At 40.6% G+C, this 22,073-nt stretch overlaps 1 protein-coding gene across 1 annotated transcript in view; it reads right to left on the minus strand.

The window, feature by feature from the left end:
- The window catches only part of LOC134674831 (uncharacterized), a 40,018-nt gene that overhangs the window by 10,536 nt on the left and 7,409 nt on the right, over positions 1–22,073 (minus strand). Inside the window, exons 6-21 of the mRNA XM_063532983.1 lie at positions 16,176–16,287; positions 15,306–15,508; positions 13,855–13,972; positions 12,378–12,506; positions 11,279–11,404; positions 10,602–10,733; positions 8,996–9,100; positions 7,920–8,018; positions 5,063–5,217; positions 3,598–3,748; positions 2,217–2,411; positions 1,311–1,543; positions 1,168–1,260; positions 1,025–1,117; positions 882–961; positions 596–728 (exon numbers count right to left, since the gene is read on the minus strand). Coding sequence (XP_063389053.1) covers positions 596–728; positions 882–961; positions 1,025–1,117; positions 1,168–1,260; positions 1,311–1,543; positions 2,217–2,411; positions 3,598–3,748; positions 5,063–5,217; positions 7,920–8,018; positions 8,996–9,100; positions 10,602–10,733; positions 11,279–11,404; positions 12,378–12,506; positions 13,855–13,972; positions 15,306–15,508; positions 16,176–16,287 — 2,157 coding nt within the window. The remainder of the gene's footprint in view (positions 1–595; positions 729–881; positions 962–1,024; positions 1,118–1,167; positions 1,261–1,310; positions 1,544–2,216; positions 2,412–3,597; positions 3,749–5,062; positions 5,218–7,919; positions 8,019–8,995; positions 9,101–10,601; positions 10,734–11,278; positions 11,405–12,377; positions 12,507–13,854; positions 13,973–15,305; positions 15,509–16,175; positions 16,288–22,073) is intronic.

Consider the following 22,073-nt stretch of genomic DNA (forward strand, 5'->3'; position numbering starts at 1 on the left):
AAATAAAATAATTACAATTAAAAATATTATCATATTATCATATCTATAGTCCCCACGCTAGCCCAATGCGGATTGGGGACTTCACATACACCTTTGAATTTCTTCGCAGATGTATGCAGGTTTCCTCACGATGTTTTCCTTCACCGAAAAGCTAGTGGTAAATATCAAATGATATTTCGTACATAAGTTCCGAAAAACTCATTGGTACGAGCCGGGATTTGAACCCGCGACCTCCGGATTGAAAGTCGGGCGTCATATCCACTCGGCCACCACTGCTTCCACCACTGCTTCCTATTCCCTTGGTGTTTTCGAATTTTCCATACATTTTGTATGTTGTTAAAGCCGCCGCTCAAGTTGAAGACTGTTTCTTCACTTCTGCGGTCAACAACACTACGTTTGGGATTTGCAATTTTATACGAGACAAAATGGTGTTTCAGCTTGACCACTAGTTATAGTTACAGTCAAGGAATTTAAATTCCGACCCATTTCGTACTTTGTCACAGTGACAACCGTATGAGGTCTCTAGCGGCTTTCATATTGATTGTCACTGTGACAAAGTACGAAATGGGTCGGAATTTAAATTCCTTGACTGTACCTGTGCCAGTCAGTAATATCTTCAAGATCGTCGTCCGAGGAGTCAGAGTCGTCGTCGTTGAGCGGCCCGTCATCCCGGCACTGGTCCGGGATGCTGTGGTGGCGGCAGAAGGGCAGCGGGGCGTCGCGCTTGGCTATAGTTACCTGTGCCAGTCAGTAATATCTTCAAGGTCGTCGTCGGAGGAGTCAGAGTCGTCGTCGTTGAGCGGCCCGTCGTCCTGGCACTGGTCCGGGATGCTGTGGTGGCGGCAGAAGGGCAGCGGGGCGTCGCGCTTGGCTATAGTTACCTGTGCCAGTCAGTAATATCTTCAAGGTCGTCGTCGGAGGAGTCAGAGTCGTCGTCGTTGAGCGGCCCGTCGTCCTGGCACTGGTCCGGGATGCTGTGGTGGCGGCAGAAGGGCAGCGGGGCGTCGCGCTTGGCTATAGTTACCTGTGCCAGTCAGTAATATCTTCAAGGTCGTCGTCGGAGGAGTCAGAGTCGTCGTCGTTGAGCGGCCCGTCGTCCTGGCACTGGTCCGGGATGCTGTGGTGGCGGCAGAAGGGCAGCGGGGCGTCGCGCTTGGCTATAGTTACCTGTGCCAGTCAGTAATATCTTCAAGGTCGTCGTCGGAGGAGTCAGAGTCGTCGTCGTTGAGCGGCCCGTCGTCCTGGCACTGGTCCGGGATGCTGTGGTGGCGGCAGAAGGGCAGCGGGGCGTCGCGCTTGGCTATAGTTACCTGTGCCAGTCAGTAATATCTTCAAGGTCGTCGTCGGAGGAGTCAGAGTCGTCGTCGTTGAGCAGCCCGTCGTCCTGGCACTGGTCCGGGATGCTGTGGTGGCGGCAGAAGGGCAGCGGGGCGTCGCGCTTGGCCCGGGTCTCCAGGCCCTCGACGGACTGGTTGCGGAGGAAGGCCGGCATGGTCGGGGAGTCGCTGGGCCGCGGGTCCAGCCACTCCGATATGTCATCCACCTGACACAAAACGTGATAAATAAATATAATTGACAAACACAAATTGACTAACAAAGAAATATACCCTAACATCCGGCTCAGATTTGATTTATTTTTATATATGTTACAGAGTAGTCTAAAATAACAGACACGTATTTTTTTTAGCTGCCCAAACTCAACCTATTGGGAGAAATTGTCCTCGAAAGTACTGAAAAGTGACCAAATTCTATAGTATTTTTCGTCATAATTTCGTAGAAGTTTGACGTTTAAAATAACACTTGCACTGCGTGTGCTATCAAAATAGGTGTAGACTTATCTAGGCTTAACTTTAGTTTGAAGCCCGGGACCTTTCCCGTCCTCCATAAAATATTTTTTATCAATCATTATCATCGACAGGGTTGATGTTATGGTCACTGTTGATCTTGGAGAATATAACCAAATGGAGACGCCTTGTCTGTAATTTTCTGTACAAAACAGTATGCCGATTTTTGCGGTTGAGACTGTTGAGAGGCGCGTCAAATGTATACGTCACGTAAAAATAGCCATGTTAGATAAACGTGTAACCATAGGTACACATACACATTGTATGGTTTACACCATACATCATTGGTCATAGAGTTACGACGGAGGGGATCGCTTGTTAATGGCTACTCCGTTTGGTTATATTCTTCAAGCTGTTGATGTAGGAACGTACCTTGGTGATGTCGATGTTGCCAGGTCTCTGTCGCAGTATGTAGCCGGGTGTGTGTAGAGTATTATGGCTGCGGCTGAGGTTGGTGACGGTGACCACCCGCGGCGGCGGCGCGCCAATGTGCGAGGCTGACACGCACTTGCCCAGGGCGCGGCCCGGGGCCGAGGGGGTCGACGTGATGGTCACTTTAGACGGGGACTGAAAAAAAAAACAATATTAGCCGAATAGCCGTCACTTGTTAGAATTGTCCCTATGGTCGAAGTAACATAACGTAACCTGACTGAAAATTTAAGCTTATAGCAGTGGCTCACTCCGCGATTTCGTCGCTTTGCTACAGGTAGCTAAAAGTACATCCGTTCGGCCCCAATTTTGGGGTTTGCCATAAGCCGCGCGTGGCGCTGTCGCCACCGAGCGGCCATATCTGTGCTGATCGTGACAGACGCGTTTTGTTAGAGAGCGAGTCTTCTGTACCTAGTACTATTATTTATTCTGTGCTTATAACTTTATCTAAGGTTGGTATTCCACCCGTGTAATTTCTTGGTCCAATGAGCATTGCGTCTCACGCTCTCGCTAAACAAAATGTGAGACGGAAAATAGAAATTGGACAGGTGGAATACTATCATAAAACAAAGTTAAAAGGGGGTGAAAATACCCTGAATGGTTCCAAAGAGTATATAGACTATATTTTTTATTTTATTTATTTAATCTTTATTGCACATAAGGAAATACACTGTACAAAAGGTGAACTTAATGCCATAAGGCATTCTCTACCAGTCAACCTTTAGGCAAAGCAGATAAGTTGTAGGCGGTGCAAAACCATGTACTATAGATGATACAATTAGGTACAGTCACCGGCAATACTATATTACACAACGAAGGCCGCAAAAATATCTGACACTATCTTATTTGCAGAGCCATAAGAGCGTGTCACATATTTTTACGGCCTTCAAAGAATAACATATTATTGCAGGTGACTGTACCTGTACGAACACAATACACTCATAATAAATACACTAACATAAACATACATATATATAATATATATAAATAATATTGATACAAATACATATACCCACTTACATATACATATACATACATACATACATATGAAATCAGATGAACTTACAAAACAGAAAGACTCAAGATTTTCCAGTACTGCCAGCAAAGTGCTTACTTGAGGATTTCTTAAAAGCAAACCTGTTCGGACACTGTTTAATTTTGTTAGGGAGACTATTCCAAAGGCGCTATATGGCTGTGTTAAGGCTAAAAACGCACTGCGATTAATTTCTTGTGCTTTCAATCTAATATCTTGCAGTTTCAGTCACATTTGTTGCGGTTTCACATGGTCTTCGTTTGTTTTCGTCGATTTAGAAGCGGGGCTCACCTTGAGCACCTCCTGCAGCTCCCCGCGCGGCGCGCCGCCGGCCGCGTACTGCGCGACGTCGGCGAGCAGCCGCGCCTGCGCCTGCGCCGAGGGGCTCTGCATGTGCATCAGCAGCGTCTCTAGCCAGATCTCGATCACTTCGAAGGTGGGTCTGCGATACATCAATATGGGCCGTAAACATATATCGGGGTTTTTGGTGCGGGAATAGTTTCGTGTATTTTTAACTTTATTGTAAAATAATTACCATGTTTTGAATTAAAAATAGGTAATAAGCTCCAAAGATCTTAGAAATGTTAAAATAGTATCGGGTTTTACAGTTTTTACCTATTTTTTGGCTAGTGTAAGACATTCCCGCTCCAAACCCAAATTTGATTTTGAATCAATCAAAAAAAGCTCCCAAGTATTTTTACAGTTTTAACACGATTAGCGAAGCCGAGAAGTTCAAAAGTAGCGCGTCCACTCGCGAGACCAAAACCCAAGCTTCAGAAAGTTACAGCTTAACCCCTTTATTTATAAATTTACCAACCTCTGTTAAACTTTCTCTCTTTCTAAAAAGCAGTTTGTGTCAAAAATGTCAAAATAAACGGATTATCATCAGTTGGTACCATTGCCCACACTCTTAACTTAACTGTCCTTCGGAAGACGTTATGCCTTTTGTGTTAAGGTCCACCGATGGACAGTTAAGAGTGTTGCTGTTCGTACAACACAATTTTAAACATAAGCCCTCGATTCCCGCGCTAAAAACACAGTCCGGATCCGAAATGTATGAAATTAATTATCCGGATCCGTCGTGCAAACCCTATACCTCGTTTTTTTTAGCATTAGAAAAAAGGTAAACAATCTTGATGTGTCTTTTAATTGAAAAACACATTTTAAAAATAAGTTACGGCAAATATGTAACAATTATGAATGTAATACGATCATTTATATTCTTCTGCTTTTATAAGTAATAGTTTTTGGTTTTTAAAAAGCGTTTTCAATTAAAAGACATGTCAAGATCGCTTACCTTTTTGCAAGTTCTTTCTAATGCTAAAAAAAACGAACTATAAGCACAGTTAATTAGGGTTCCGTACCCAAAGGGTAAAACGGGACCCTATTACTAAGACTTCGCTGTCCGTCCTTCCGTCCGTCTGTCACCAGGCTGTATCTCACGAACCGTGATAGCTAGACAGTTGAAATTTTCACAGATGATGTATTTCTGTTGCCGCTATAACAACAAATACTAAAAACAGAATAAAATAAAGATTTAAATGGGGCTCCCATACAACAAACGTGATTTTTGACCAAAGTTAAGCAACGTCGGGAGTGGTCAGTACTTGGATGGGTGACCGTATTTTTTTCTTTTTTTTTGTTTTTTTTTTGTATTATGGTACGGAACCTTTCGTGCGCGAGTCCGACTCGCACTTGCCCGGTTTTATTTATATTATTATATAGTTAAATTATTATCGTGTGATTTGAATGTTACCTGTGTCCGGGGCGTAAATGGGCAGCTAGTAGCGCCACGCGGGAGAGCGGCGGCGGGCAGTTGCGGCAGAACTTCTCTAAAAATAAAGGCTCGTTCAGACCGAAGTCCGGCCGCCGAGGGAGGAAGTCTGGGTCCGCTGAGACGCGTCCAATTATCTGAGGAGAATATGTTTTCTATAGTAAATAAAGAAAATAATGCTTGATGATTATTCTACTTTCTAATACTATTAATGATACTCTTGATAACTCACTTTCTTGATAGTTCGTTACTTGTTAAGTGCTTATTTTAAACCATCAGTATGACCTGTTTGTGTTACGGCGAAACTGCGGAAGTATCTAGATAGGAAACATTTATGTAATAAGCTACGCTATTTTGCAGTATTGTGACAGAGTATCATTTCAAATTAGGGGGGGGGGGAGGTCTGGACATCGGATGATGGTAGCATGACGTGGAGACTGGTCGTTCGAAACACACAATTAAAGGACTTAAACTAAACATTGATAACAAAATTATAGATTCTAATTTAGAAGTAGCTACAGAATTTGAAAAATTTTTCACCGAGGTACCAGTATCTACAACTAAGGATTTAAATTCATCACCCTCATCTGCTGTTACATTATTAAAAGATAACGCTCCAGAGTGTTGTGGAGACCTTCATTTTGAACATGTTTGTACCTCAGATGTAATAAAGGCGTTTAAATCAATTAATGTCAAAAAAACTAGTGACCTCTGGGGAGTCTCTGTCCATGCTGTCAAATCCTTAGTAGAAATTGTAGCGCCTGACTTGGTAGTTATATTTAACAACAGTGTTGATTGCGGCGAGTTTCCTGATCTAATGAAACATAGTAAAGTAATTCCTTTATTTAAATCTGGTAGCAGCTCTGACCCCACTAACTTTAGACCGATATCTGTGCTACCAACATTTAGCAAGATTTTTGAAAAATTAGTTCTTTCTCAATTAGTACGACATTTTAACGTTAATAATTTGATACATAATAAGCAGTTTGGTTTTACACGGGGTCGCTCAACAACCGATGCTGGTGTTGAGCTAATTAAGCATATTTTCGATGCCTGGGAGGAGTCACGAGATGCTTTAGGTGTCTTCTGTGATTTATCTAAGGCCTTCGACTGTGTTTGTCATGAAACATTAATCAGGAAACTTCATTATTACGGCGTTAGAGGATCGGCACTGAATTTACTTAAGTCCTACTTAAATGGTAGAATACAAAGGGTCGATGTGAATGGACAGCGATCACCTGGGTCATTGGTCTCTATGGGTGTACCACAGGGGTCAATATTGGGGCCTTTCCTGTTCCTTATCTACATAAATGACTTGCCATTCCTTGTTAAGACCCACCATGATATAGTATTGTTTGCAGACGACACCTCACTTATTTTCAAAGTCAAACGACAGCAACAAGCTTACAATGATGTAAACAATGCTATTTCAAAAGTAGTAAATTGGTTCAATGTTAATAATTTAATGTTAAATGAGAAAAAAACTAAATGTATTAAGTTTGTCACTAGTAGTAACGTAAGGCATGTGCAAGCAAGTGTCATTGTGAAGGATGAGGAATTGGAATTAGTTGATAGTACAGTTTTTCTTGGTATAACTTTAGATTCTAAACTCCAGTGGGGTCCCCATATTGCTACTCTTTCGAATAGACTGAGCTCTGCAGCTTTTGCAGTGAGCAAAATCCGTCAGTTAACTGATGTGAAAACAGCTCGATTAGTATATTTTAGTTACTTCCATAGCATTATGGCATATGGTATTTTACTGTGGGGCGGTGCTTCAGAGATAAATACCATTTTTGTTCTGCAGAAGAGGGCTATTCGAGCAATATACAAAATGAACCATAGAGACTCACTTAGAGATAAATTTAAGGAAATTGACATAAAGACAGTGCACTGTCAATACATTTATGAGAATATTCTGTATGTACATAAAAATATTGTAAATTTTAGGAAAAATTGTGAAATCCATAATATTAATACTAGAAATAAACATAAGTTCGCAGTGCCCTTCACTCGGCTCCATAAAATTAAAAAATCATTCATGGGTAATTGTGTAAGATTTTATAATAAACTTCCAAACCATATTACTGAATTATCTATTAATAAATTTAAGAATTATGTAAAGCGTAAACTTATTTCCAAAGCTTATTATACCACACAGGACTACATGAATGATAATACAAAGTGGGATTAATTGTTATTCGAAATGATTATTTATTTATTAGGTATATTTGATTATTGATGAGGAAATGGATATTCCGATGTAATATTATCTACTTGTTTGTTACTTATGCTTTTTTTGACATTTAGATTTTATTCTAGAAATTCTAGACTAGTATTTTTTATACAATTTTTTTTTTAATGTTTGACGATCCTTTTGTGAAATTCTTAGTGTTAAATTTGACATGTATAATAATCCAATTTTATTATGGAATAATATTAACATCAATAAATTGCTCTGATAATTAGATTAAGATTAATTACGATTCATAAGAGCTTGTTGCTAGGCCTACATGAATAAAGTATATTTTGATTGATTGATTGATTGATAGGAGGAAACGGGGTCATTCGAAGCATGATTTTTGGATGACTTTAGGGGGGAGAGGGGAGGACTTTAGGAGGTCAAAAATCGATGACGTAATTTATGGACAGCCCCAAACCTGCATTTCCAAATCTTACCACATTCATAGCCACTAAGTGCTACAGGTTACGCTCGTAGCGCGTAGCCACGGTTTCGCCGTATGTAGCGCGTAGTCGCTACGAACAGTGTACCCGACAGTCGGGTTCTTGGCCCCGAATGTGCTACAAGTTACCTTTATATACAACGTAACGGTGGAGTTACCTCGCATAATATGATGCCGAAGGAAAACACGTCCACTTTCTCATCGTACACGTTCCCGTTCATCATCTCCGGCGCCATCCAGTACGGATTGCCCACAACCTGCAAAATATACAATACAAATACCCACCTAAATTAAAACAGCGCTATCTATATACGGTGGCTAAAAAATAACTGCATTCCCGTTGCCAGGGAGGAACTTTTACTATGGGAACAACCCCAAAATCGCCAAAAAAATTACCCTCCCATAGAAAATGGACCGGTCAAAATGTATGAAACAACCAAATTCTTTTTTCGCGGTTTCGGTGTTGTTCCCATAGTAAAAGTTCCTCAGTATAATCCCAAAACTTCCCTGGCAATGGGAATACAGTTATTTTTTTGCCACCCTGTTATAGTAAGTTAATATCTATTTATTTTTTTATTTATTTAGATATTTAATTCAGGCAACAAGGCCCATATTACAAATACCTTATAGACTAACATACATATGTATTTTATAAACTTAAAACAAAACACTATTTAGACGACAAAACGGCGTGGCTTCGTTGTGTCGGCTGCTCTTGTATCGGATTCGGCAGTTTGCCCCGGAACCTCCGAAACACGACACATCTATGTAAGAAGTGTAAGAACTATCTAAACACAATTTACGGCAAAACGGCACAATCAAATAGACTACTAGCAAAGAGAATAGATAGTATAGAGGAGTCCTGTCATAGTAAATTTTGTAGTCACTGTAAAAATACTGCCATCTATCGACACACGACTAAAACTCAAAATAAACACGTATACAATTATCAAAAAAATGTGTATATATGGATAAATTATTTTATTATTTTTATATCATTTTGATTCATGTTCATTCCCTGATATCTATGTGTTAAAATTGTTAAATATGAAACGGTGTCGTCACGCCATCTAGCCGAGCATAGGCCAAAGGTGTGTGCGGCATCTATCCGAGAATGACTTTTTCTTGATTTCCGAGGCACGTTTTTTTCTTAGACTTTATTCATCTTATACGAAGTTATACATATATTTTTGTGTTTGCTACTAGTATTTAAATCATTTGTAACCAAACATACCGTATATCGTTTCCTTCTTAAAGTGGAATGCCGCTCGAGCGAGCTGCTGGCGGTGCGCTGCACGATGCGAGCCAGCCCGAAGTCCGCCACGATCACCGTCTTGTCCTGCAATCGAATGTACTTTACAGATTTCTAATACGATATCGGGTCAACAAGATATAGTCAAAATTCAATTCTAATGTTCAAATAATAAGGTCGTGTTTTGGTTGGCTAATTCAGACCCTTAGGAGTTCAGGGATTCAATGCCAACGCCAACGATTAATCAAATCAGTATCTTTTTCGAACTGTCAAAACGATTCTGCTACTATGGAATTTATATGAAACACTGGCATGTGACGCCACGTAGAAACTACCTAGGTACTCTTTATAGTTTTATACGGGTTTTAAAATAGAAATTGTGGCTCTATTAATCTTCTGATACTTTATAAAGTAATTTATTTTAAATAGTATAGTACCCTATAGTCGGGAGTAGTCAGTCGCGATGTAACGATGCCACGTACGTCGTACATCTTTATGCCTTTATGCTATGGGACATAAAATGTCATCAATGCACACCCTGTATTTTTGGTAAAAAAAGCCCTCAAAAATTTACGAATGAAGTCGGGTGGTTTTGAAAAAATTGCCAGAAAGAGGGATATGTGTACCTCGCGCACGAGGCAGTTGTGTGAGTTGAGGTCCCGATGCGTTCATGCGATGTAAGTACCCCCCCCCCCCCCCCCCCCCGCCACATCCCGCGCCAGGCGGACCCGCTCCGTTCATGATAACTCTGCACTGGTGTCCTGTACACAATGAAGAGCGATATGTTTACCTCGCGCACGAGGCAGTTGTGTGAGTTGAGGTCCCGATGCGTTCATGCGATGTAAGTACCCCACTCCCCCCGCCACATCCCGCGCCAGGCGGACCCGCTCCGTCCATGATAACTCTGCACTGGTGTCCTGTACACAATGAAGAGCGATATGTTTACCTCCCGCGCGAGGCAGTTGTGTGAGTTGAGGTCCCGATGCGTTCATGCGATGTAAGTACCCCCCCCCCCCCCCCGCCACATCCCGCGCCAGGCGGACCCGCTCCGTCCATGATAACTCTGCACTGGTGTCCTGTACACAATGAAGAGCGATATGTTTACCTCGCGCACGAGGCAGTTGTGTGAGTTGAGGTCCCGATGTATGACGTTCATGCGATGTAAGTACCCCACTCCCCCCGCCACATCCCGCGCCAGGCGGACCCGCTCCGTCCATGATAACTCTGCACTGGTGTCCTGTACACAATGAAGAGCGATATGTTTACCTCGCGCACGAGGCAGTTGTGTGAGTTGAGGTCCCGATGTATGACGTTCATGCGATGTAAGTACCCCACTCCCCCCGCCACATCCCGCGCCAGGCGGACCCGCTCCGACCATGATAACTCTGCACTGGTGTCCTGTACACAATGAAGAGCGATATGTTTACCTCGCGCACGAGGCAGTTGTGTGAGTTGAGGTCCCGATGTATGACGTTCATGCGATGTAAGTACCCCACTCCCCCCGCCACATCCCGCGCCAGGCGGACCCGCTCCGACCATGATAACTCTGCACTGGTGTCCTGTACACAATGAAGAGCGATATGTTTACCTCGCGCACGAGGCAGTTGTGTGAGTTGAGGTCCCGATGTATGACGTTCATGCGATGTAAGTACCCCACTCCCCCCGCCACATCCCGCGCCAGGCGGACCCGCTCCGACCATGATAACTCTGCACTGGTGTCCTGTACACAATAAAGAACATGTGAGCCTTGTTTATAAATTCTACACGTAGTCACTAAATTTGTCTCCATTTCGCAAAAAAAAACTAGTGGTCCTTATTACCGTACACGGCGGGGAAAAGTTGATAACTCGAGATATTTTATTGAACAAATTTGAACTTAAAATAAAATAACATAAGGTTCAAATTTCTTCAATTTTTTCCCGCCAGTTATCAACTTCTTCCCGTGGTGTTCGGAATTTATTTATATTTAATCATATACCTACATATCAAAACACTACATCTATACCATATACATCACATCATCTACATCTATATCATTTATACCGCAAAAGCAAATACGTGGGTAGGTTTATAACAGCATTTTTTGCCGAACAGAACTAAATTTGGTAGGTAAAATTTCACATTTTCATAATTCTGAAAATTGTAAATCAAAACCTTATTCCAATTGTCCAATTTATGTGTGTATTTTATCTCATATTTCGTTTAATGAGAGAGTGAGACGCAATGACATTGGAACGAGATATTAGACAGATGGAATACCCTTACCTGTATGAGATTGTATAGAGTCCCTCCGGCGACGTATTCGGTCACCAGGTGCAGTCTTTTGTCGCGGTACAACACACCGATGAAACGAAGAACGTTCGGGTGCGACAGAGAACGCAGTACCGCCACCTGTAGGACATTAATAAGTAAAAAACCGGGCAATTGCGAGTCGGACTCGCGCACGAAGGGTTCCGTACCATAAAGCAAAAAAGAAACGGAAAAAATGCAAAAAGAAAACGGTCACCCATCCAAGTACTCACCACGCCCGATGTTGCTTAACTTTGGTCAAAAATCACGTTTGTTGTATGGGAGCCCCACTTAAATCTTTATTTTATTCTGTTTTTAGTATTTGTTGTTATAGCGGCAACAGAAATACATCATCTGTGAAAATTTCAACTGTCTATCACGGTTCGTGAGATACAGCCTGGTGACAGACAGACGGACGGACGGACGGACAGCGAAGTCTTAGTAATAGGGTCCCGTTTTACCCTTTGGGTACGGAACTCTAATATTAATTGGTAAATTACCTTTTATTTGTGACCTCGTTCTCCTCCTCAAAGGTTTGACACACGTTATTAACGTAGGGTGGTATTCCATCTGTCCAATTTGTTTGTCCATTGTACATTACGTCTCAGTCTCTCATTAAGCAAAATGTGGGACGCAAATACACATTGGACTAAGATATTGGACAGATGGAATACCATACTTAGCTATGAAGTTGGATTAATATAAAAAAAACTTTTTTTTTGTTGGAAAAATCCCACGAAAGCGCTTAGCACACGTGATTTCATGTAAAATGTCGAAAACGTTTAAATACGTTTTAGAAACTTTAAAAAACACAGTAGATATCTCGGTAGAGCGGTGGATCTGTGTACAAAAAGCAACACTGTTAACTGCCCATCGTTGGACCTTATTACCTTATTGCCTTTTGTAATGAGGTTTACCAATGGACAGGGCTCACACGGGACGACGCCCAGGATCGTGCAAAGTGGAGGAAAGCAAGTAGGAAAGCGGACCCTGGCAAAGGCCGGGATAACGCTAGGTAGAAGAAGAACAAGTTAACAGTGTGGGTGATGGTGCCACGGTTTACAATTTAACTTACCTCTTTGAGGAAGTTCCTCTGCGCGCCCTCGTCTAGTCTGTACAGCTGCTTGAGCACCATCACCTCGCCGGTCTCGCGGTGAGTCACTTTGTACACCTCACCGAAAAACCCTGAGCCTAGAAGCTCGCCCTGTCAACAGATATTACAAATTAGTTTTGTGGTTTCAGTAAAGATATCCACTCATCATCATCAGGCTATAGCAGGCGTGGCTCACTCCGCGATTTCGTCGCTTTGCTACAGGTAGCTAAAAGTCCATCCGTTCGACCCCAATTTTTGGGTTTGCCATAAGCCGCGCGTGGCGCTGTCGCCACCTAGCGGCCATATCTGTGCTGATCGTGACAGACGCGTTTTGTTAGAGAGAGAGTCTTCTGTACCTAGTAGTATTATTTATTCTGTGGCTATAGTAGTCCACTGCTCGACATAGCCCTCCCCTAAAGAGCGCCATAGCGCCCTGTCCACAGCTTGCCGCATCCAGCATCTGCCTGCAGTCTTTCGCAGATCGTCATCCCACCTGGTCGGAGGGCGTCCTACACTGGAGCATTCCACGGGCTGTCCCGTACAAACGCATTTTATTTCCTGTGTTGCAACTATTTTTTCGGCATTCAAAGCAGACGATTATTTTTCAGCGCATATTTTTGACCATTTGTCATAGAAAAGGTTTACTCTTACACCTGCAAATTTTCAGAAAGTCGCGTTCGTACGGGACATACGGTAGACAATTTCATGGAATGCTCCCACTACGTTTGCCGAGTCGCGGTCTCCACTCAAGAACACGTACCCCAGCGGTTGTCGGTTCTTCGAGCGATATGAAATGAAATGAAAAATATTTATTTCGAGCAACTATGTACTCATACAGATTTGTTAGTAGACTTACGTTCCTAATGTTAGTACCTAATTAACTATTACAATATATATATATACACTGCTGGAAACATGAATTTCGCAGCAGTGTCTCATATACGGGCAGTCAAGTCTGTCCGCTATCACACACAGGATAGGGTTGGGGCTGGCCCGCACCCGGCGCACCAGGGATGTGCATCGTTTATATATATGCATATGGCCAGCCCACTGCCACTTCAGCTTGCTAATTCTTTGAGCTATGTCGATAACTTTGGTTCTCTGTCCATCATCATCACTTAAGAGCCTTGCTCTTGTCGGTGGAGTAATCGCCAATCATTTCTTTCTTGTGCCAGTCTTTTAATTTCCTCATACAACGCATTATTTTTTATTTGGCTGAGAAAGTGATTCTAGGTCTCCCTTCTTCTCTTGTCTTTCCAATCCTGCCTTCCAGGATGTTTAGGAAAAAGTTATCATGCCGTATAAGGTGTCCTAACATCATGCCTCTCCTATTTCTTATTGCATTTAACAAGCATCGCTTTTCTCCTATTATTCTCAAGACCTCTTCATTCGTCTTCTTTCCGTCTACTAAAAAGATATCCACTCCTGGACATACGTACATTTATATTTATATACTAACCTGTAACAAGTCGCAGGCGCGGAAAACTCGCTGCGTCACATCCCGCGGCTCCGCCCGAAAGGACCGAGCCCTTGATAGGTCGCATAGTACGCCCGTCGGTTCTGGATCACCGTCAACACTATAACAAAAAAAAAAATATTTGAAATTCTCAAAATGAGCTCTTTCATATAACACGATATAGTTTGAAAAACTTTATTTTTTAATTTTCTCATTTACCCCACCAAAAGTGGCCCCCATGTTTAAAATTCATTTATTTACTTTACATGTCCGTCTTTGAGTCACTAATTTACATATGTGTACCAAGTTTCCGATAAAATAGGCTGTGACAGACGGATAGACAGACAGACAGAAGCACGAGTGATCCTATAAGGGTTCCGTTTTCCCTTTTGAGATACGGAACCCTGATAAGAGTATAAGGCGTTCATATTAATAATTAACAAATTAACACATATAAGTGAAAGAATAATGATCAAAGTCAAATGGCGCTCGGGTTTAATCGTCTGTCGAAATATGGCAGTAAATGTACTGTAGTTAGTTACATAATTTACCATGACAGTAACTCTGTATTTAAAATTCTCTTTGCTATTAACAAACTAGACTCGATAAACCTCCTGTTATTACCTCTATTGTCTTTGTTTATGTTATTGTGCATATATTGTAAACTACGTGTATGTGAGGTGTGCAATAATAGTTATTTGTTTTACAAGGGGGCAAAGTTGTTGTTTGTTTAGTTGTTGTTGTTGAAGCGCTGGTGGCCTAGCGGTGAGTGCGTGCGACTTGCAATCTAGAGGTCGCGGGTTCAAACCCCGGCTCGTACGAATGAGTTTTTCGGAACTTATGTACGAAATATCATTTGATATTTACCAGTCGCTTTTCGGTGAAGGAAAACATCGTGAGGAAACCGGACTAATCCCAATAAGGCCTAGTTTACCCTCTGGATTGGAAGGTCAGATGGCAGTCGCTTTCGTAAAAACTTGTGCCTACGTCAAATCATGGGATTAGTTGTCAAGCGGACCCCAGGCTCTCATGAGCCGTGGCGAAATGCCGGGATAACGCGAGGAAGAAGAAAGTTGTTGTTTAACCGCTCGTGCTAATATTGACCCGAGCAACCGAAAGACTCCAAAATTTAACGACGAGCGTAGCGAGTGGTTCGAAAAATGGAATCTTGAGCGTTGCGAGGGTTTCAAAGCACGAGGGTTAAAGCAAATATTAAATGTAAAATATCAAACAAAATCAAATTCAAATGAATGTTATGAAATATTTATCATCCAAAATCATCATTTTAAAGTCGATTCTACCAGCAAATATAAGACAACAACTCAAAATTTGCATTTGATTGCTTTGCCTCACATGTGAATAAAATGCAACTTTGCTATTAGTTTTTGAAGTGCAAAGTAAGCCTTTCCGAGCTGGTGTGGTGAAAAATATTGTATTGTATTGTATAGACTCACGCATCCAGCAGCTTCGACATGCTACTACTCTTCTCCTTGTCGCACAGCAGCGGCGAGCTCGGCTGTCTCCTTTTAATGACTCTCTTGTTAGCGCCGTCTCCCTTCCTCTTGAACAGCCGCTCCTTCTTGCCGTCCCCCTCTAACGAGGGCTCCGTCTCAGTCTGTATGTTGCACATAGGGGTTTCTGGGGGTTCTATGGTGAGCTGTGAAAGAAATATAACAATTTTGATATAAATTTTAGAAAAAAAAATACTTTACTAACCAATTTTTAGGGTTCCGTACCCAAAGGGTAAAAACGGGACCCTATTACTAAGACTCCACTGTCCGAGGTCACCAGGACCACTGTCACCAGGCTGTATCTCACGAACCGTGATAGCTAGACGGTTGAAATTTTCACAGATGTATTTCTGTTGCCGCTATAACAACAAATACTAAAAAGTACGGAACCCTCGGTGGGCGAGTTCGACTCGCACATGTCCTGTTTTTTAATTACTTACTTATTAACCTAAGGCCGACCATACAAAATTTTGGTACTTTTAAGTTGAACTTTGTTGTTCAAGTAATTTGGATTGAAATTAGTATGTTTAAGAAAGCAATGAAACAAAAGAAATGCTACTTTATTTATGAAAGGATCTAATTTAATTGAAAGGGTGTGTACCATCCGCCGTAAAAGTGCATGGTAAATTTCGTCAGGTGACAGCAAAAGTCACTAATTACTACCCACTAGGCCAGACCGGTCGACAAAATACGGGACAAAAACGGGACGTGATACTTAAATACGGTGACAGTCCCGTATATACGGGACGCGGACGTATGGCAACCCTACACATAGGGCCTTACAAGGTTATGAAAGGTGGTTTTATCCATTACCTGTATAACAGTGTCTGGTATTTTATCTGGCTCGTCCTTGGGCTTAGGCGGGTTAATCTCTAGTATGCGGTCTCCGATGTGCAGGGTCAACAGGCCGCAAGACGAGTCTGTCCTGTGGGACAAGAAAGATATGATTTTTTTGCTGGCCCGATATCACGTCCTAAGAAAACTTAGATAAAACACAATAATACAGGGGTCGGAAACCGGTATTTGATCCATACAAAAATACCGGTATTATTACGTTCGCTTTCGTTCTTTGGTTTATTATTTCATTTTTAACGGGACAATCTAATAATAGAAAGTTGTTACCCAAATACATGATTCAGTCCTACGTAAAGAGCATAAAATAATTCAAAATATTGGACTATTTCGGGGTTTTTAAAAAATATCGGTTCCGAGCCCTGCAATAATATAGGTAATTGATTTAAACTTTCACGCTTTTTAAACATTACTAAATTGCACAACGGGACTCCGAGACCACGTGGACAACGCCGTCTACGAAACGTCGGAGGTAAATCTTAAAACTTAAATACGCGATTAAGTCCCGTTGTGCAATTTAATAAAAATATAGATATTAATTACTCGTAACAACGATCATTGCAAAATTCAGATTTTTAAAAGCAATCATGCTTTAATTAACTAAGGGTGGTATTCCACCTATCCAATTTTTTTGTCCAGTGTGTATTGCGTCTCATATTTTGCTGAGAGAGTGAGACGCACTGACATTGGACAAATAAATTGAACAGATGGAATACCACGGTACGAGTCGGGACAATACCACCACATACACTACATTACATTACTAAATTACGAATTAACAAACTATTACTTGTAAAATCATATCGAAATTCCGATGTGACGTTATACGTGTAATTCCTTATGATAATAAAACAGCTAAAGAAATTGGAGTCTAAAGTTAATGTTCATAGGGTTGATTTTGCTTGTGAAATCTCATTGCAGTTGCACCAGGCGTGGCTCACTCCGCGATTTCGTCGCTTTGCTACAGGTAGCTAAAAGTACATCCGTTCCACACCAATTTTGGTGGCTAGCCACAGCCGCGCGTGGCGCTGTCGCCACCTAGCGGCCATAAAATGAAGTTATACTATAGACATAAAATCATAGCCCTGTAATGTCATAATATACAGTCACCTAATATGTTGCACAACGAAGGCCGCAAAAATATCTGACACGATCTTATTTGTAGAGCCATATGAACATATAGTATACAAGAGCAAACGCGGTTCACTCCGCGATTTCGTCGTTTTGCTACAGGTAGCTAAAAGTACATCCGTTCGACCCCAATTTTGGGGTTTGCCATAAGCCGCGCGTGGCGCTGTCGCCGCCAGGCGGCCATATCTGTGCTGATCGTGACAGACGCGTTTTGTTAGAGAGTGAGTCTTCTGTATATATACCTAGTACTATTATTTATTCTGTGGTCGCACACAGTCAGGTGATGTCCCTAGCTACTGAGGAAACGTAAGCGTCTATGAATTTATTGACCATTTTCCTTCTACGTGTGCATTTCAGAAGGCTTGATACGTATGGATTAAATAGCCTAAACTTTTGATACACTTAAGAGAGCCGAAATCGGGTCTGTAAGTACAGAATGTCTTACAACGTTTTCACACTTAAACTCCTGCACCGATTTAGATCAAATTTCGAGATTTGAAGCCAGGATAGTTTTCAGGAAGAACAAAGGATAATCAATCATCATCATCTTACGCAGACGAAGGCGGGTAGATGCTTATTACAATTATTAGTTCTAGATTTAACAAGCGTTTGGCATATACTTACCTACACTTATAAAACAATCTGTGAATGTATCTTTTTTTTAGAAAAAAACATTAAAAAAAAATTGTAAAACATCGCAAGGTACAGTCGACGTCAAAAATATGTTTACACTTTTGCACCTTACTTCTTTGTAATAAGGCAAAGAGTGTAAACATATCTTTGACGTCGACTGTACTAAATTGTGGCATCAGTTCACTCAAATAGATTGATTCGCAAAAAGTTTCTTATGTGCAATAAGAACAATACTCACATTTATTTACCTAACATGACTAACTTATTATTATTTGCACTATATTTACACCATTCCATAATCACAGTATTTTAGAAACACATCACTATCATAAATTCGCACATTATATTTGATTTTTTTTTCCATAAACAGGATAAAATAATAGGTACTATAACTTTTTAGTACACGTACGTTCTATAGAAAGTCCCGAATGACACTGCCTAAAAGGCCTCACCTCACAGTCTCACGATTAAATAATATACAGTACCGGTCAAAAGTTTAAGTTCACTCTGCGAAATAAGGTTATCATATTTAATTATGTTCAAATATAGAATATGTTTTGAATTTCAAACGTTTAATTGTTTCCACGACTACCAAATAACAATAAAAATACCTCTTGGAGGAATCGTTTTATGTTATTCGGAAAATTTGATCCATTTAATATTTTTGTTCCGTATTTCCTATGAGATTTCGTGAAGTTAGAAATCATTTAAAATGGGTCGCAAAGCCGATTTTAGTGTCGAAACTCGTGCTGTTATTGTAACTCTGTCAAATGAGGGCTACACGACGCGGAAAATCGCTGAAAAAATGAAGGTTTCTCAAACCGCTGTCGTGAGTACTTTGAAACGAAAACAAAAAACCGGTCTTAATTGCAGTCGATCTCGATCAGGTAGGCCAAAAGTCACGTCTAAAAGCGAAGACCAATTTATTTGCGTGCAGAGCAAACGCCAACGTACTCTAACTGCTCCAGAAATTTGCGAAGAACTCAACGCCACCCGAGAACAGCGAGTATCGGTTTCGACAGTGCAACGGCGTCTGCGAAACTATGGTCTAAAAGGTCGTATTGCTGCCAAAAAACCCTTGTTACGTAGTCAGAATAAAGTTAAGAGGTTGAAATGGGCCCAGAAACACAAAAACTGGACGTCTGAACAGTGGTCTAAAGTTTTATTTTCTGACGAATCGAAGTTTGAAATTTTTGGAGGGAGACGTCGTCAATATGTTCGACGACAAGTAGGCGAACGAATGATAAAGCAATGCGTGATGCCAACAGTGAAGCACGGTGGAGGATCAGTTATGGTCTGGGGATGCTTTGCGGGTGATAAAGTTGGTGATCTCGTGAGAGTCAATGGCATAATGGATAAGAAAATGTATCATAACATTTTGCAACGTCACGCTTTTCCATCTGGAAAACGGATTGTAGGCAGAGGTTTTGTTTTCCAACAAGACAACGATCCCAAGCATACGTCGAAGTTGTGCAAAAACTACATTTCATCCAAAGAGAACCAAAAAGAATTAAAATATATGGATTGGCCTCCTCAATCGCCCGACCTCAATCCGATTGAGTTGTTATGGGATGAATTGGACAGGAGTGTGAGAAAAATGCGGCCAACTAATAAAGAACAGCTATGGGAATACCTATACATTTGTTGGAATAAAATTTCGACATCAACACTGCAAAAACTAATTACGCGAATGCCGAAAGTGTGTATGGCAGCATTGAAAGCAAAAGGCGGATATTTTGAAGAGTCTAAAGTTGGCAAAAACTGATCTTTTTTATTTAATTGTGGTTTTAAATTAGAGAATTACCTTTAATTTATTATGTAATAAAAGATTATTAAATACTTTTATTAGTACATTGTGTTATAGCTTCATTTAACCGAATTTACAGAGTGAACTTAAACTTTTGACCGGTACTGTATTTCATTTTGAATCTTATTGAAATGAGATAAGGTGCAGAATACAGTGTGTAACAGTGCGAGTCATAGATTAATGAATGAATGAAATACTATAATGAATGGTATAGTTAAATATATACCTACTGGCTTGCTAGTGCTCATCGTATTATTAGGATTTATTGAATTAGACAATTAATAAAAATCGGCCAAGTGCGAGTCGGACTCGCGCACTAAGGGTTCCGTAACATTACGCTAAAAACGGCAAAAAATCACGTTCGTTGTATGGGAGCCCCAACACAGAATAAATAATAGTACTAGGTACAGAAGACTCATTCTCTAACAAAACGCGTCTGTCACGATCAGCACAGATATGGCGACAGCGCCACGCGCGGCTCATGGCAAACCCCAAAATTGGGGTCGAACGGATGTACTTTTAGCTACCTGTAGCAAACCGACGAAATCGCGGAGTGAGCGACGCCTGGCCCCAATTTAATATTTATTATATTCTGGTTTTAATATTTGTTGTTGTTGCGGCAACAGAAATATCATCTATGAAAATTCTAACTGCCTAGCTATCACGGTTCATGAGATTCAGCCTAGTGACAGACCGACAGACAGACGGATAGCGAGTCTTAGTAATAGGGTCCCGCCTACTCCAGAGTATACAGTCGCTGTGGCCGAAATCGGTCAGGAGAGCATCGTCATCACGGAACCCTAAAAACCATTCTTAAATGAGATGCGAGATCAGCTTTATCTAAAACAATGATGACATTATAACTAGAGATGCCACGAATATTCGGCAACTATTCGGTATTCGGCCTATTCGGCCTCTTTGCCGAATATTCGGTATTCGGCCGAATGTTGCCTACTATTCGGCCGAATACCGAATATCTGTTGCACCTACCTAAAAAGAAAAATTTCACAAAAATATAACCAAAACCAAGGTATATTTCATATTTAAAATGTAAAAAAATGTCTCGGAAAATGGTTAAATCCGAAGGCACGTTTTTGAGCATTTGTTGATTCCAAAATATTTTATTTTTATCATGGGTCTGATTTGATTGACTCTAACTACATTCATTAACCTCGTGCCGCCCAAGAAAAAAAACGCAAGATCAGCTAAACGCCCAGTGTGCAATATATGAGCCATAATATTTTGAAGTCGTAACTGCCCACGCACATCAAACATTTTTTTTTACACAAAACTCGAGCAGGATTTTTTTTATTTTTTTCTGGGTATATGTGAATAAAAATGAATACAGTAAACTGAATTCCACCTTCGTATCTTTTGTTCATTTAAATGCACATTGGGTTTTTGACTGATGTTATAAAGTAATAAAATATATTTTTTTAAATCAACTTTAAGGCACGTAATCGCGATATCGTAGCCTCTGACTACTATTATTCTGCTTAAATAGTTACATAATAAGCCACGTAAGTCAAAAATAATTAGAAAACATTTTTTTAGTGTTGAGCTACTTTTTTATGTATGTTAACATTCATATTTGACACTGAAATGCTTTATAACAAGGTCTGAAAAATAGTTCATAAACTTCCTTAACATACAACTTAATATCCTTTTTAATTATATATAAGTTATTGTATGTTTGCTGTGTTTCAGTATCACATCCTTCGAAACTTTATTTTTCACTAAGACTGTAAATATTTGGTTCATCACCAGAAAGTTGGTTCAGGATCACAAATTTTATTGTGTGATTGCAAAAACTCTTCCAGCTCGTATTCAACAAGTAAATCATCATGCAGACCTAAAATAAACTATCAAAAAAGAACCTTCAGTTGTAGGTTATATTATGTATTTTTATAACAGTAGCGCCCAGTGTGCAATATGATGAACATAATCTCACGATTAAGAAAAAAAAATGTTTATTTGTGCCTTTGTAAAAAAATAACAGTATATTTCAATAAAACAAACATTTAGGATAATTTTTATGTCACTCTCTAAACGATAAAAGCCATGATTCATTTAATAAATCAAGATTATATACCCATGTGTCGCGCGTCTTTGAATAATTGCGGAAGTACAACACTTGTCTATGAATATCTGTCAAACGTCAGCTGTCAAAATGGTCGCCATTGAACCGACCATTCACGACCTCTAGGTAAATTCCAATTATGCGCGAAAATTTTAAACTTACATCTGATAAACTTTTATGTACAGCGTATTGCACACTGGGCGTTTAG

Source organism: Cydia fagiglandana, chromosome 20 (assembly GCF_963556715.1).
Source record: "Cydia fagiglandana chromosome 20, ilCydFagi1.1, whole genome shotgun sequence".
Classification (NCBI taxonomy): Eukaryota; Metazoa; Arthropoda; class Insecta; order Lepidoptera; family Tortricidae; genus Cydia; species Cydia fagiglandana.